The sequence below is a fragment of the Nerophis lumbriciformis genome, linkage group LG22, assembly GCF_033978685.3.
Source record: "Nerophis lumbriciformis linkage group LG22, RoL_Nlum_v2.1, whole genome shotgun sequence".
Taxonomy (NCBI): Eukaryota; Metazoa; Chordata; class Actinopteri; order Syngnathiformes; family Syngnathidae; genus Nerophis; species Nerophis lumbriciformis.
Window position 1 is genome coordinate 14,635,187 of NC_084569.2, and position 16,828 is coordinate 14,652,014.

Genomic DNA, 16,828 nt, shown 5'->3' on the forward strand with positions numbered 1-16,828 from the left:
GTAAGCAACATCTCATAAATTATGAGGCATAATTATTGATTAAAAGTTTAGTTTTAAAATGTACACAATGGTATTTGAGTGCTATTTGAAAACATATTTATTCACACCCAATGAAGCTGATTTTTTTATATAAATATGTCAAAAATAACAAGTTAATTTATGTTAATTATCGCATTAATCGTGTACATGTGCAGATTAACTGTGCAATTTATTATGAAGGATGAGTAATGAGGCTCTGACCAGTGGTGTACTCGCCTGGTAAATTTCACTTCAAAATGCAAACTATTGCAATTTTAGATAACACCGAGAGGGACAAGCGGTAGAAAATGGAGGTATGGATGTTTGGAGCAAATACATTTTAAGTAACACATTTAAAAAGTGTCCTTTCTGACAATAAAATAGCATTTGTGTCCTAATATTAAGGTCTTTTTTCAAGTTGATTTAATTTATCCAAGCAAGTAATAAAGTTAAAGTACCAATGATTGTCACACACACACACTAGGTGTGGTGAAATTTGTCTTCTGCATTTGACCCATCCCCTTGATCACCCCCTGGGAGGTGAGGGGAGCAGTGGGCAGCAGCGGTGGCCACGCCCGGGAATCATTTTTGGTGATTTAACCCCCAATTACAACCCTTGATGCTGAGTGCCAAGCAGGGAGGTAATGGCTCCCATTTTGATAGTCAGTGGTATAACTCGGCCGGGGTTTGAACTCACAACCTACCGATCTCAGGGCGGACACTCTAACCACGAGGCCACTGAGTAGGTGGTTAATTAATGAATTAACCTGTGATTAATCACGATTAATCCAAATTCAAAAGTGTGATGAATCTGACAGTTCTATTAACAATATGTTATTGGGATTTCTGATTAACCAAAATGCATGCAAGTTCAAAAATGTGATTAATTAATAAAATAATCATTTGACAGCACTAGCAGCAATATGTTTTTGTGGTTTGTGATTAATCATGATTAGTCACAATTCAAAAGTGTCATTAATCTGATAAAATAATAATAATAATAATAATTTGACAGTATTAGTAACAATACGTTATTGTGGTAGAAATGTACTGTGGTAGTGACGCAAAAAAAAAAAATACAAAAATAGAATATATCTTTATTGTCATTGTACATTGTACAATGAAATTGCAAGCAAACTAATTTAGTGCAAATTCATGATAACACATAAAAATATAAGAACATGGTACTCAGATAAAAATACATAAAAATACCATTCTTTGTTATGCCTTGTGTTCAGCGACACTAAAAAACGTTAAGAAAAAGCTAAACTTGTGCAGGTAATCCATCTCGATGGTTTGAACAGTAACACTAACACTTTGTTTGACCTTTGAGGCGTAATATTTGTACAGTCAAACGAAGGTTGAATGTTCTCCAACTTTAAAATACATTTTATATCGACTCTCACCTAGTGGCGTTTTATAGGTATTGCTGTAGTTAATAAATGTCCTGTCATGAATAATGACGTCACACTTACATTATAAAAAGATAAACAGTCTGTAGATTCTACATGGTACAAAGTAGAAATTAATCGGCTAAAACAGTGGTTCTCAAATGGGAGTACGCGTACCCCTGGGGATACTTGAAGGTATGCCAAGGGGTACGTGAGATTTTTTTTTTAATATTCTAAAAATAGCAACAATTCAAAAATCCTTTATGAATATATTTATTGAATTATACTTCAACAAAATATAAATGTAAGTTCATAAACTCATTGAAGCACAAGCTCAGGTTTCTCACTAAAATGTCTGTCAAAAAGAACTGTGAAAATAAATGCAACAATGCAATATTCAGTGTTGACAGCTAGATTTTTTTTGTTCCATAAATATTGATGTTAAAGATTTCTTTTTTTGTGAAGAAATGTTTAGAATTAAGTTCATGAATCCAGATGGATCCAAAGAGGGCACTTTAAGTTGATGATTACTTCTATGTGTAGAAATTTTTATTTATAATTGAATCGCTTGTTTATTTTTCAACAAGTTTTTAGTTATTTGTATATCTTTTTTTCCAAATAGTTCAAGAAAGACCACTACAAATGAGCAATATTTTGCACTGTTATACAATTTAATAAATCAGAAACTGATGACATAGTGCTGTATTTTACTTCTTTATCTCTTTTTTTTCAACCAAAAATGCTTTGCTCTGATTTGGGGGTACTTGAATTAAAAAAATGTTCACAGGGGGTACATCGCTAAAAAAAGGTTGAGAACATCATTTTGGCCATATTCTGACAAGCAGACCAGCGCCCTCATCCACTTCAGCTTTCCACACTCTCGCAAGAACTAAAAACACACAAAAGCTTATATTTGATAGGTTTGTGTGCAAATGTGGTTTTACTCGGGTAAATGTAAAAAAACAAACAATTGTAATTAAAGATAATGCCGATAATGGCTTTTTTGCCGATATCCGATATTGTCCAACTCTTAATTACAGATTCCGATATCAACCGATACCGATATATACAGTTGTGGAATTAACACATTATTATGCCTAATTTTGTTGTGATGCCCCGCTGGATGCATTAAACAATGTAACAAGGTTTTCCAAAATAAATCAACTCAAGTTATGGAAAAAAATGCCAACATGGCACTGCCATATTTATTATTGATGTCACAAAGTGCATTATTTTTTTTAACATGCCTCAAAACAGCAGCTTGGAATTTGGGACATGCTCTCCCTGAGATAATCCTAATACCCACTACTACTATGGGAAATACTATACTTTTACTTTCACAAAGTGCATTATATATATTTTTTTTAAAACATGCCTCAAAACAACAGCTACAAAAAAATGAAGGCACACAGCTTCAGTCCAGAGTATACTAGAGCATACTTGCCAACCTTGAGACCTCTGAATTCGGGAGATGGGTTGGGGGGGTTGGTGGTAGCGGGGGGTGTATATTGTAGCGTCCCGGAAGAGTTAGTGCTGCAAGGGGTTCTGGGTATTTGTTCTGTTGTGTTTATGTTGTGTTACGGTGCGGATGTTCTCCCGAAATGTGTTTGTCATTCTTGTTTGGTGTGGGTTCACAGTGTGGCGCATCTTTGTAACAGTGTTAAAGTTGTTTATACGGTCACCCTCAGTATGACCTGTATGGCTGTTGATCAAGTATGCCTTGCATTCACTTATGTGTGTGTAAAATCCGCATATATTATATGACTAGGCCGACACGCTGTTTGTATGGAGGAAAAGCGGACGCGATGACAGGTTGTAGAGGACGTTAAATGCGGTGTCTTTAAAGCACGCCCCCGATATTGTTGTCCGGGTGGAAATCGGGAGAATGATTGCCCCGTGAGATTTTCGGGAGGGGCACTGAAATTCAGGAGTCTCCCGGGAAAATCGGGAGGTTGAAACCTATACCGATAATTTCCGATATTACATTTTAAAGCATTTATCTCTAATTGTAATCATACAGAAAATATATTCATAACACAGTTTAATGGACAATAATTAATATTTATTTTGTGGTTGTATTATTTCTTATTTTACTCTCCTCACCTGTCTACCCTGACCGCACACCCCTGCACAGCAGTATACAATATCATACTGAGCTCGCGAGCTTGTTCTATGGTTATCATCACACTTTGTCTCTTTACCAATACCAGTAACCATTTGTATTGGCATCACACAAAAAAAGTCAAATAAAAAGCCAAACACTTGTGGCGTCAACCCTTTAGACCAGGGGTCGGCAACCCAAAATGTTGAAAGAGCCATATTGGACCAAAAATACAGAAAAAAAATCTGTCTGGAGCCGCAAAAAAATAAAAGTCTTATATAAGTGTTATAATGAAGGCAACACATGATGTAAGTGTCTATATTAGTTATAATAGCCTACTATCAAAATGACTATAAAAGTATTATATAAGTGTTATAATGAAGGCAACACATGATGTAAGTGTCTATATTAGTTATATTAGCCTACTATCAAAATGACTTTACAAGTCTTATATAAGTGTTATAATGAAGGCAACACATGATGTAAGTGTCTATATTAGTTATATTAGCCTACTATCAAAATGACTTTAAAAGTCTTATATAAGTGTTATAATGAAGGCAACACATGATGTAAGTGTCTATATTAGTTATATTAGCCTACTATCAAAATGACTTTACAAGTCTTATATAAGTGTTATAATGAAGGCAACACATGATGTAAGTGTCTATATTAGTTATATTAGCTTACTATCAAAATGACTTTAAAAGTCTTATATACCAGTAAGTGTTATAATGAAGGCAACACATGATGTAAGTGTCTATATTAGTTATATTAGCCTACTATCAAAATGACTTTAAAAGTCTTATATAAGTGTTATAATGAAGGCAACACATGATGTAAGTGTCTATATTAGTTGTATTAGCCTACTATCAAAATGACTTTAAAAGTCTTATATAAGTGTTATAATGAAGGCAACACATGATGTAAGTGTCTATATTAGTTGTATTAGCCTACTATCAAAATGACTTTAAAAGTCTTATATAAGTGTTATAATGAAGGCAACACATGATGTAAGTGTCTATATTAGTTATATTAGCCTACTATCAAAATGACTTTACAAGTCTTATATAAGTGTTATAATGAAGGCAACACATGATGTAAGTGTCTATATTAGTTATATTAGCCTACTATCAAAATGACTTTCCAAGTCTTATATAAGTGTTATAATGAAGGCAACACATGATGTAAGTGTCTATATTAGTTATATTAGCTTACTATCAAAATTACTTTAAAAGTCTTATATAAGTGTTATAATGAAGGCAACACATGATGTAAGTGTCTATATTAGTTATATTAGCCTACTATCAAAATGACTTTAAAAGTCTTATATAAGTGTTATAATGAAGGCAACACATGATGTAAGTGTCTATATTAGTTATATTAGCCTACTATCAAAATGACTTTACAAGTCTTATATAAGTGTTATAATGAAGGCAACACATGATGTAAGTGTCTATATTAGTTATATTAGCCTACTATCAAAATGACTTTAAAAGTCTTATATAAGTGTTATAATGAAGGCAACACATGATGTAAGTGTCTATATTAGTTTTATTAGCCTACTATCAAAATAACGATGTGTCGCAGGCTGACAGAAATGTTCAAATGTAATATTTATTCTACACATTTTTACAACATTGGAAAACATTAGTAAAATGGAGGTTTCTCAGAAAGTTAGATAACTCCTGGATATTATTGGTTTATAATGGCCAAAGGTATAGATGTGTGTGCCCAAGTTGAAGAAAACGGCAGGCTGTCTTCTTCTAATGGATTTATTACAATCTTTGCAAGCTGGGTAACGTTTGCTGTGGTCTGGAACAACATGGCACATAAACAACTATGAGAAATGCAGCCAATATTACATACATATAATTTGTCATGAGACATGCAAATATAAATTAAAAACAGAGGACATAAGTAAAGGAAATTAAATGAGCTCAAATATACCTACAAACGAGGCATAATGATGCAATATGTACATACAGTTAGCCTAAATAGCATGTTAGCATCGATTAGCACTGACCAAATATGCCTGTTTGGCACTCCAGACAAGTCAATAACATCAACAAAGCTCACCTTTGTGCATTCACGCACAGTATAAAACGTTTGGTGGACAAAATGAGACAAAGGAGTGGCATAAACCACGTCTTTCTGTGGCATGTAAACAAACTACGGTGAGTTCAAGGACCGCCAAAATTAGCAGGACAAAACGGCGATCGCCAGATACTCTCACCAGAGAATCAAGTTTAGTATAAACAGTGGGATTTCTGACTATTAGGAAGGTTTGTGCCATGTTTGTTATCCTACAGAAAACATATTAAAACAAAAAATATATTTTCCCCCCATCTTTTTCCATTTTCATACATTTTTTAAAATGCTCCAGGGAGCCTCTAGGGTGGTGCTATAGAGCCGCAGGTTGCAGACCCCCACTTTAGATGCCCACTAAGCTAAAGTCTTTGCATTCAACTCCACTTCCGAGGCTTATTTTTTAAGGAAATGTTGGTTTTATTTTGATTTGGTTTTGATTTTTTTTCCCCAGCATCTGATAGATGGTTATAGAGTTTACCACGAGCCTCAATTCATGTCTCTTTCCTCATATAGGACACTGATTCCTCTCTTTGATGGCGATACTGGTCTGCTGGTGCTGGCTGCCATGGTAACGATAATTTACGTCCTCATTTTTGGGAGAGTTTTGTGGTGAAGTGTGCTTAAAAAATCGTTAATGTTCCTCCTTGCAGGGCTACACTGCGGCTGATTGTTTCGAAGTATCCACCTCGGAGCCCTTCCTCACTCAAGGTGATTTTGTTTTTTTTTCCATGGAGTTTATTTACTCAACCGCAGAAAGTTGCAGGCATGACCAAATCCATTTTTGTAATTAACTCTAACGCTCCACTATATGTATATATTACTATAATAATTAAATATATCATCATTCACACATAAATATGTTAGAATAACACATACAATAATAAGCATAGGTTGTATGCCAATATTGTTAATATATTGAGCATTATAATACACTAATAAATAACTATATGTATTCAAGGATTTTGTCACACATTTTTGTGATATTGCAATCAATATGACTTTGAATTGATATTCACTTTTGTAATGTTATTACCTGTTTTATTTCACAAGGTAATGATGATACTTTTAAAAATTGGTATTACAATGTATTATGCATTAGATTGAATATACATATATTCACAATACAGATATATGTTTATAGTATTGCAATTATGTTATTTATGTACCCTGTATAATAAATTACAATACAAATGTAAATATTGCAATCATCTAAAACATGTTTTACAATACAGTAAAAATATAGATAAGGAGAAAATGTATATAAAAATATTTTACTTAATTTTGAAAATGGGTATTACATTATATTACATTGATAAAACGTATCAGATTTAATATTCACATATATTCATAAAATGGGGGTTTTATGGAATTAATTTACATGTATCAATAATTGCAAAAAAATGTAATATGTAAAAATTGTAAAACACGATTTGAGGATGATATTAACCAAGTAAAGAGAAAATATGTATACCTTTACTTTTAATAATGGGTATTACATTGTATTATGTATTAGATAGAAAATGCAGTAGAAAATTGGTGGATATATGTATAGTCATAAAATTTCATAAAATATATATATTAATAATCCATCATAATTTACAAAAAAAAATTAAGAAAGACAATTTTTAAAATGTTGCATCTTACAAATAGATAATGACCCCAATGTATTCTATTCATACCAGTATAATATCTGGTATAAGTACTATTATATGCAATAAAACATTGTATTTGACATATATTTTTATATGTTGTATTATGGAATTAACTATGCTGAATATCATTATTATATTGCATTAAAAATGTAGTATGTAAAAATTGTAAAACACGATTTGAGGATGATATTAACCAAGTGAGGAGAAGATTTGTATACCTTTACTTTTAATAATAGGTATTACATAGTATTATGTATTAGATAGAAAATGCAGTAGAAAATGGGTGGATGTACGTATAGTCTTAAAATTGAATAATATATATATATTAATAATCCATCATAATTTCCAAAAAAATTTTAAGAAAGACAATTTTTAAAATTTTGTATCTTACAAATCAACAATGACCCCAATGTATTATATTCATACCAGTATAATATCTAGTTTAAGTATTATTATATGCAATAAAACATTGTATTTGACATATATTTGTATATGTTGTATTATGGAATTAACTATGCTGAATATCATTATTATATTGCATTTACTAATTGATATGTATATTAATTTACTGATATTTTATGCAATATGTTATCAATGTATACATTATTTTAAATTTTCATTTGTTTTTAATTATTTTATTTATTTCAGGCAATGACATAAAAAAGTACAAAGTTGACAACATATAATAATATAAATGAATATAGTGCAAAAGGTAATGTATAGTATGTAATGCAATAATGTATACATTATTAGTATTACTATCAATACGTTGTTATTTAAATAAAGTTGATGATTACTACAAAATAAGTGTAAAACTAATTATTGGAGACAATAACATTTGAGTTTGTGTTAAAAAAAAACAACTAATTCTGTTACTTCTCTAACAATGTGACTTTTTATTGTAATATAAGTTTGTCTCTATTTTTTTTAGTAAGCCACTGTCTGACCGACTCGTCAACACGCGGCGTCGCCACGGTACCCAAGCTGGCGTTGGACGTCATGTCTTGCGAAGTGATGCGTGTGCTCCAGCTGACGGACAACTGCATCATACCCATCAGCTATCAAGTCCCTCGCAAGGTCTCTTTCTGCACACGTGCGGGTAAACAGTCCCCCACGCTTTGAGGACAGAGTTTTACATCCCGGGTATATTTTTTTGTCAGAGTTCAGGCCACGACTTCCACGCTGACCTTTACCCTGACACGGCGGGTGTGACCCCGGCAATGACCGCTGAGGAGTGGTGGGAGGGAGGAAACAAGCAGGTTTGACAGCTTAGCGCTCTTTCTCCAGTGTGTTTATTGATTAGATTGCTTTAAAAAAAATCATAACAATCAGGTGCAAAGAGTCAGCCTCCATCCAGACAAACAGCCCAAAGCCAAGGCGACGGCAGCCAATCAGAAGCCTGCAAAGAAGGACCTCATCAGTGGGGACACCAAGGTGGGAAATGTGTTTTTAAACCAAGTTTGATACGCTTACAGTCATGGTCAAAAGTTTACATACACTTGTAAAGAGCATAATGTTTTGAGTTTCCAATAATTTCTACAACTCTTATTTTTTGTGATAGAGTGATTGGAGCACATACTTGTTGGTCACAAAAAACATTCATGAAGTTTGGTTCTTTTATGAATTTGTTATGGGTCTACTGAAAATGTGAGCAAATCTGCTGGGTCAAAAGTATACATACAGCAATTTTAATATTTGGTTACATGTCCCTTGGCAAGTTTCACTGCAATAAGGCACTTTTGGTAGCCATCCACAAGTTTCTGGCAAGCTTCTGGTTAAATTTTTGACCACTCCTCTTGACAAAATTGGTGCAGTTCAGCTAAATGTGTTGGTGTTCTGACATAATAATAATAATTAAAGCTGCAAGCAGCGATGGACGGGACCGACTTTGACGGCACATAAAATCCAAACCGGAGCAGTAATTAAAACTCTTTGGTCAACTTTTAATCAGAAGGGTTCAATCTCTCTCCTGTGCTAGTTTGAAGCCGACACAACAAACGCGCTCAGAGGAGATAATGTTTGAAAAAAGGTGACCAGTTTTTACAAAACTTTTGTTTTGAAGGAGGAATTGCAAACTTCCTGTTGATTTTTGCTGGGGGTTGTCAATATATGAAATGAGTTTTGGGGTTGGGTTTTTTATTAGATCGCAATTTTTGCCAGTCCTGATGTGTTTGTCCAGTTTGGTGAGTTTTTAAGCATGTTAAGGGGGTCAAATTACAGCTCAAAGAGGCAAAAGTGAATGTTTTTACTAAACTTTTGTTTTGAAGGGGGAATTGCCAACTTTTTGTTGATTTTTGCTGAAGGATGTCAATGTATGAAATCTAGGTCTAAGTCAAACCTACATAGAGGTTTTTGTTTCATGTCTCTACAAGCAGTTTTGTCTGTGTTTTTACCTAGGGGGCGCGAGAGCACAATTTTGAGTTTTGGGGTTTGGTTTTTTTATTAGATGGCAAATTTCGCCAGTCCTGATGTGTGTGTCAAATATGGTGAGTTTTGAAGCATGTTAAGGGGGTCAAATTACAGCTCAAAGAGGCGGCGGTATAATAATAAAGAATTAAAGCTGGAAGCAGCGATGGACGGGACCGACTTTGACGGCACATAAAATCCAAACCGGAGCAGTAATTAAAACTCTTTGGTCAACTTTTAATCAGAAAGGTTCAATCTCTCTCCTGTGCTAGTTTGAAGCCGACACGACAAACGCGCTCAGAGGAGATAATGTTTGAAAAAAGGTGACCGGTTTTTACAAAACTTTTGTTTTGAAGGAGGAATTGCAAACTTTTTGTTGATTTTTGCTGGGAGTTGTCAGTATATGAAATGTAGGCCTAGGTGAGACCTACATAGAGGTTTTTGTTTTATGTCTCTAAGACATTCCTACTGGAAGTTACAGGCAGTTTTGTCTGAGTTGTCTTCCTTGGAGCAGTTGTGTCTGTGTTTTCGTTCCTAGGGGGCGCTAGAGCGCAATTTTGAGTTTTGGGGTTGGGTTTTTTTATTACATCGCAATTTTTGCCAGTCCTGATGTGTGTGTCCAGTTTGGTGAGTTTTAAAGCATGTTAAGGGGGTCAAATTACAGCTCAAAGAGCCAAAAGTGAATGTTTTATCTAAACTTTTGTTTTGAAGGGGGAATTGCCAACTTCCTGTTGATTTTTGCTGAAGGATGTCAATGTATGTCTCTACGGCATTCCTACCGGAAGTTACAAGCAGTTTTGTCTGTGTTTTTACCTAGGGGGCGCTAGAGCGCAATTTTGAGTTTTGGGTTGTTTTTTTTATTAGATGGCAATTTTCGCCAGTCCTGATGTGTGTGTCAAATATGGTGAGTTTTGAAGCATGTTAAGGGGGTCAAATTACAGCTCAAAGAGGCGGCGGTATAATAATAAAGAATTAAAGCTGCAAGTAGCGATGGACGGGACCGACTTTGAGGGCTCATAAAATCCAAACCGGAGCAGTAATTCAAACTCTTTCATCAACTTTTAATCAGAAGGGTTCAATCTCTCTCCTGTGCTAATTTGAAGCCGACACGACAAACGCGCTCAGAGGAGATAATGTTTGAAAAAAGGTGACTGTTTTTACACAACTTTTGTTTTGAAGGGGGAATTGCAAACTTCCTGTTGATTTTTGCTGGGGGTTGTCAGTGTATGAAATGTAAGTCTAAGAGAGACCTACATAGAGGTTTTTGTTTCATGTCTCTACGACATTCCTACTGGGAGTTACAGGCAGTTTTATCTGTGTTTTCTTCCTAGGGGGCGCTAGAGCGCAATTTTGAGTTTTGGGGTTTGGTTTTTTGATTAGATCGCAATTTTTGCCAGTCCTGATGTGTGTGTCCAATATGGTGACTTTTGAAGCATGTTAAGGGGGTCAAATTACAGCTCAAAGAGGCGGCGGTATAATAATAAAACACTAGAAATACAATAGGGTCCTCTGTCCCACAGGGACTCGGTCCCTAATAAAACGCACAAAATACAATAGGGTCCTCTGTCCCAAAGGGACATTGCGGTCCCTAATAATTAGAGATGTCCGATAATATCGGCCTGCCGATATTATCGGCCGATAAATGCGTTAAAATGTAATATCGTAAATTATCGGTATCGTTTTTTTTATTATCGGTATCGTTTTTTTTGTTTTGTTTTGTTTTATTAAATCAACATAAAAAACACAAGATACACTTACAATTAGTGCACCAACCCAAAAAGCCTCCCTCCCCCATTTACACTCATTCACACTCATTCACACAAAAGGGTTGTTTCTTTCTGTTATTAATATTCTGGTTCCTACATTATATATCAATATAGATCTGTCACACCGCGGTGAGGGATGTCTTGTCTTGGTTTTTTCTGTCTTGTGATTTGCATGTTTTAGTTTGAAAAGTAACTCTCCTCTCGTTTCAGGTCACTTGCCCTTCCTTTTGTGTCATCAGTCTGACGTCATCCCTGTTCCCTGATTGTTTCCACCTGTTCCTTATTACCCTCATGTGTCTTATAAGCCCACTCCTCCCTTTGTTCTGTGCCAGATTGTCTCGTTTATTCGTGCTCTCTAGCATCCGTGTCCATGTCCATGCCTTGCCTTACCTTGCCTCGTCTCGTGCTTATGTTCCTTGATCCTGAATCCCTTCGTTGCTATTTTGAGTTTTCCTTTCTTCCTCCTCAGCAGAGTGATTTTTTGTTATTTAGTTTATTTAGCCGAAGTGATGAGTTATCAGTTATTTTTTATTCTTTCCTCAAATTTTTGAGTGACAATTTTTGTTAAACTTTATTAGATTAGATAGTGGAGAATTTTTCATAGCTGTCGTTTCTTCCTCCTGTTAGAGCGTTTTTTTGTTAATACATTTTATAGCTTATACGGCGCCAATTATAGTTCGTCTTTGATTTTGTGTTTTCGTCCATTCGGAGTGATTTTCGGTTGTTCCTATTTTTTGGAACCTTTTTCGCTGATTAGTTTTTTGGTAAATATATATATTGTAATTCCTTGACTTTGGAGGTGAAAGGAAGCTGTCAAAATAAAAGCCTGTCAAAGTTCCCTAACCTTTTTACCAAGCCTGACAATATCAATACAGTCTGCAAGGGATACAGTCCGTAAGCACACATGATTGTGCGTGCTGCTGGTCCACTAATAGTACTAACCTTTAACAGTTAATTTCACTCATTTTCATTAATTAGTAGTTTCTATGTAACTGTTTTTATATTGTTTTACTTTCTTTTTTATTCAAGAACATATTTTTAATTTATTTATCTTATTTTATTATTTCTTTTAAAAAGTACCTTATCTTCACCATACCTGATTTTCCAAATTAGGCATAATAATGTGTTAATTCCACGACTGCATACATCGGTTGATATCGGTATCGGTTGATATCGGTATCGGTAATTAAAGAGTTGAACAATATCGGAAAATCGAATATCGGCAAAAAGCCATTATCGGACATCCCTAATAATAATAATGAATTTTACTTATAAGGCGCCTTTCTGGGCACTCATGGACACCGAACAAAATCAAAACAATAAAATCAAATTGGATAAAAACAACAACAACAACAAAGATACAGAAGATAAGATGATTACAATGAATAAGCAGTCAGGAATAGGTGTGTTTTGAGTCTTGATTTGAAGAGGGATATTGAGTCTAAGTTAAGAAGGTCTGGTGGTAAAGAGTTCCAAAGATGTGGGGCAGAGCGGCTGAAAGCTCAGGCACCCATGGTGGACAGTTTAAATAAGGGGACAGTGAGATGGATGGATGAAGAAGATCTTAGGGATCGTGAGGGTGTGGCAACATGGAGCAGGTCAGAGAGATATGACGGAGAGAGGTTATGGATGGCTTTGAAAGTGAGGAGAATTATTTTTAAAGTGGATACGATGTTTGATGGGTAGCCAGTAGAGTTGCTGCAGAACAGGGGTGATGTGCTGGATTGAAGGGGTTCTGGTGATTATCCAGGCTGCAGAGTTCTGGAGAAGCTGAAGTTTGTGACATGGACTTGTTTCTTCAGCATTGTACACATGTTTAAGTCAGGACTTTGGGAAGGCCATTCTAAAACCTTAATTCTAGCCTGATTTAGCCATTCCTTTACCACTTTTGACGTGTTTGGGGTCATCGTCCTGTTGGAACACCCAACTGCGCCCAAGACCCAACCTCCGGGCTGATGATTTTAGGTTGTCCTGAAGAATTTGGAGGTAATCCTCCTTTTTTCATTGTCCCATTTGCTCTCTGTAAAGCACCAGTTCCATTGGCAACAGACCCAGAGCATAATACTACCACCACCACACTTGACGGTAGGAATAGTGTTCCTGGGATTAAAGGTCTCACCTTTTCTCCTCCAAACATTTTGCTGAACATTGTGGCCAAACAGCTACATTTTTGTTTCATCTGACCACAGAACTTTCCTCCAGAAGGTCTTATCTTTGTCCATGTGATGTCAGATGAAACAAAAAATTAGCTGTTTGGTATGTGCTCCAATCACTCTATCACAAAAAAAATAAGAGTTGTAGAAATTATTGGAAACTCAAGACAGCCATGACATTATGTTCTTTACAAGTGTATGTAAACTTTTTGACCACGACTGTGTATGTTGTTTTTGTCGAACAGGAGGGGACTCGTGGTTGTTCCACCTCTAGCAGTCCTCTGAGCTCCCCCAGCACCAGTGCCGCCGCATCCCGCTCGCCGTCCTCCACCTCGGGCCTCTCCTCTGGCTTCCTCCCCTCACCAAGTCCCAGCCAGGGGGCCAAAGCTATCCAGAACTTTCTGGGTCTGAACACACACAAGCACACCTGACATACATAACACGGGTGGGCCCGAAACATCCTGCGGGTTCTTTAGTTGATCCCAACAGACAATTTAAATGTTATACCATTATGTATACCGTTATTTTCCGGACCATAGGGCGCACCGGATTATAAGGCGCACTGCCGATGAATGGTCTATTTTTGATCTTTTTTCATACATTCAGATTTTACTTAAATCAATAACGGAGCAGCATCTCCTCATCCGGAAACAACCACACCAGAAATGTGTCCCGTGAAAAAAACGTCTGACCGGAACTCTAAAAACTAAAGTTTCTTGGGTGAATAATGTAAACTCACTACACCGGTATGTTTTAGCGCTTTCAAGGCGAGTTAACTGACAGATATAAGTAAGAACTTTACACTACTTTATATTAGAAATGGAAACAGCGAAGGATGAATGTCACATGAATGTCCCGCTTCCGCCATCCTAGTCGCTGCTGTTGTGTCCTTGGGCAAGACACTTTACCCACCTGCTCCCAGTGCCACCCACACTGGTTTAAATGTAACTTAGATATTGGGTTTCACTATGTAAAGCGCTTTGAGTCACTAGAGAAAAGCGCTATATAAATATAATTCACTTCACTTCACATAACAAGAAGATAGAGAAAAAGAAGAACCTTATCGACTACAAAGGCGAACCCGTGCAATTTTTCAGGACTTATGCAGATCCCAAATACAGATCAGCATGTACCAGAAGGTAAGAAAAGTTGCTTTTGCATAATATTGCGAAACAAAACGCCAGATAAAATGTCTTACCTTATACACAAACCATAATAATACTCCTATGTTGAAGCACATCAAGCGGTGCAGCCTACACTTACCTCTTATGTTTGACTGACATCTACTGGTCACACTTACCATTACACCATGTACCAAACAAAATAGCTTCAAGGTGGGTAAGCTCAACCAAACTTATTCCTTACGTTAGGCGCACCGGGTTATAAGGCGCACTAGCGAGTTTTGAGGGAAAAACAGGATTTTAAGTGCGCCTTATAGTCTGGAAAATACGGTATATATTTTTTGCCTTAGTATTAAGTTCCGCGGGCTGTTGCACTGCAAATACATATTGCCTATGTCAAGTATATTTATTTATTTCTGCCCGACTGAAACCTCTCAAAAATCTCTCACATGGCAATAACTTCTATATCAGATATAATATTATATGTATATAATAATGGTGATTTGGCCTCTGCTGGGCACAGAATGTTATTTCAACAGTAACTTTTAGATAATTAACTGATATGGAGTCACCACTATAGAGTTACTTCTATGGAAAAAAACACAGAGGCTATGTCATCCCTACAAGCCTGTTTTGCAGGTGTCCCTGCACTTCAGAGGATTTTATTGAAGTGACTTCAATAAAATCCCCCGAAAAGCAGGGAAACCTGCGAAACAGGCTTCAGGGTTTTTTATTGAAGTGACTTCAATAAAATCCCCTGAAGAGCAGGGAAACCTGCGAAACAGGCTTGTAGGGATGAAATAGTGCCAACTTTACTGGTTTTGGGTTTTGTACATCTATTGATTTTGGGGGGGTTTCTGTTTAACTTATGGATTCAATGCGCACGCAAATAACCGTATCCTCTTAATTTCAATAATTTAAAAATATGAATTAGTTGTGGGTCTGCTTGTAGACCTATATCAGGGTATTTCTGTTTATTTTATTTTTCAATCATGTTTTATTTCAATTGAATTGGCAATTGTCTATTTAATTGTGTCGCAAAAGCCCTCCGTACTCAGTCTTAGTATAATTATGTTGATGTGTTATATTGCATATTAATGCATGGTAAAAAGCAGTAATAAAACAGGTATATGCGGTGTGATAGGCATAGCGCATGTACTGTAGTGCATTTTATTACCTGCTCAGTGGCCTTGTGGTTAGAATGTCCGCCCTGAGATTGGTAAGTCACGAGGTCAAACCCCGGCCGAGTCATACCAAAGACTAGAGATGTCCGATAATGGCTTTTTTGCCGATATTCCAATATTGTCCAACTCTTAATTACCGATTCCGATATCAACCGATACCGATATATACAGTCGTGGAATCAACACATTATTATGCCTAATTTTGTTGTGATGCCCCGCTGGATGCATTAAACAATGTAACAAGGTTTTCCAAAATAACTCAACTCAAGTTATGGAAAAAAATGCCAACATGGCACTGCCATATTTATTATTGAAGTCACAAAGTGCATTATTTTTTTTAACATGCGGGGGTTGAGTAGGGCGGGTAGTGGGGGGTGTATATTGTAGCGTCCCGGAAGAGTTAGTGCTGCAAGGGGTTCTGGGTATTTGTTCTGTTGTGTTTATGTTGTGTTACGGTGCAGATGTTCTCCCGAAATGTGTTTGTCATTCTTGTTTGGTGTGGGTTCACAGTGTGGCGCATATTTGTAACAGTGTTAAAGTTGTGACCTGTATGGCTGTTGACCAAGTATGGATTGCATTCACTTGTGTGTGTGAAAAGCCGTAGATATTATGTGATTGGGCCGGCACGCAAAGGCAGTGCCTTTAAGGCACGCCTCCAATATTGTTGTCCGGGAGAAATTCGGGAGAATGGTTGCCCCGGGAGATTTTCGGGAGCGACACTGAAATTCGGGAGTCTCTCTGGAAAATCGGGAGGGTTGGCAAGTATGACTGGGAGACGCAACTGCTCTGTACTTCTCCCTACGTCCGTGTACCAGTTCGTACAGCGGCGTTTTAAAAAGTCATACATTTTACTTTTTGAAACCAATACCGATAATTCCCGATATTACATTTTAAAGCATTTATCGGCCGATAATATCGGACTGCCGATATTATCGGCCGATAAATGCC

The 16,828-nt window shown here is 36.2% G+C and overlaps 1 protein-coding gene across 1 annotated transcript in view; it reads left to right on the forward strand.

Moving 5' to 3' along the window:
* coro7 (coronin 7) overlaps positions 1–16,828 on the forward strand; it is a 360,770-nt gene that overhangs the window by 317,420 nt on the left and 26,522 nt on the right. Inside the window, exons 10-15 of the mRNA XM_061974176.1 lie at positions 6,112–6,166; positions 6,249–6,306; positions 8,182–8,327; positions 8,411–8,509; positions 8,583–8,684; positions 13,821–13,980. Coding sequence (XP_061830160.1) covers positions 6,112–6,166; positions 6,249–6,306; positions 8,182–8,327; positions 8,411–8,509; positions 8,583–8,684; positions 13,821–13,980 — 620 coding nt within the window. The remainder of the gene's footprint in view (positions 1–6,111; positions 6,167–6,248; positions 6,307–8,181; positions 8,328–8,410; positions 8,510–8,582; positions 8,685–13,820; positions 13,981–16,828) is intronic.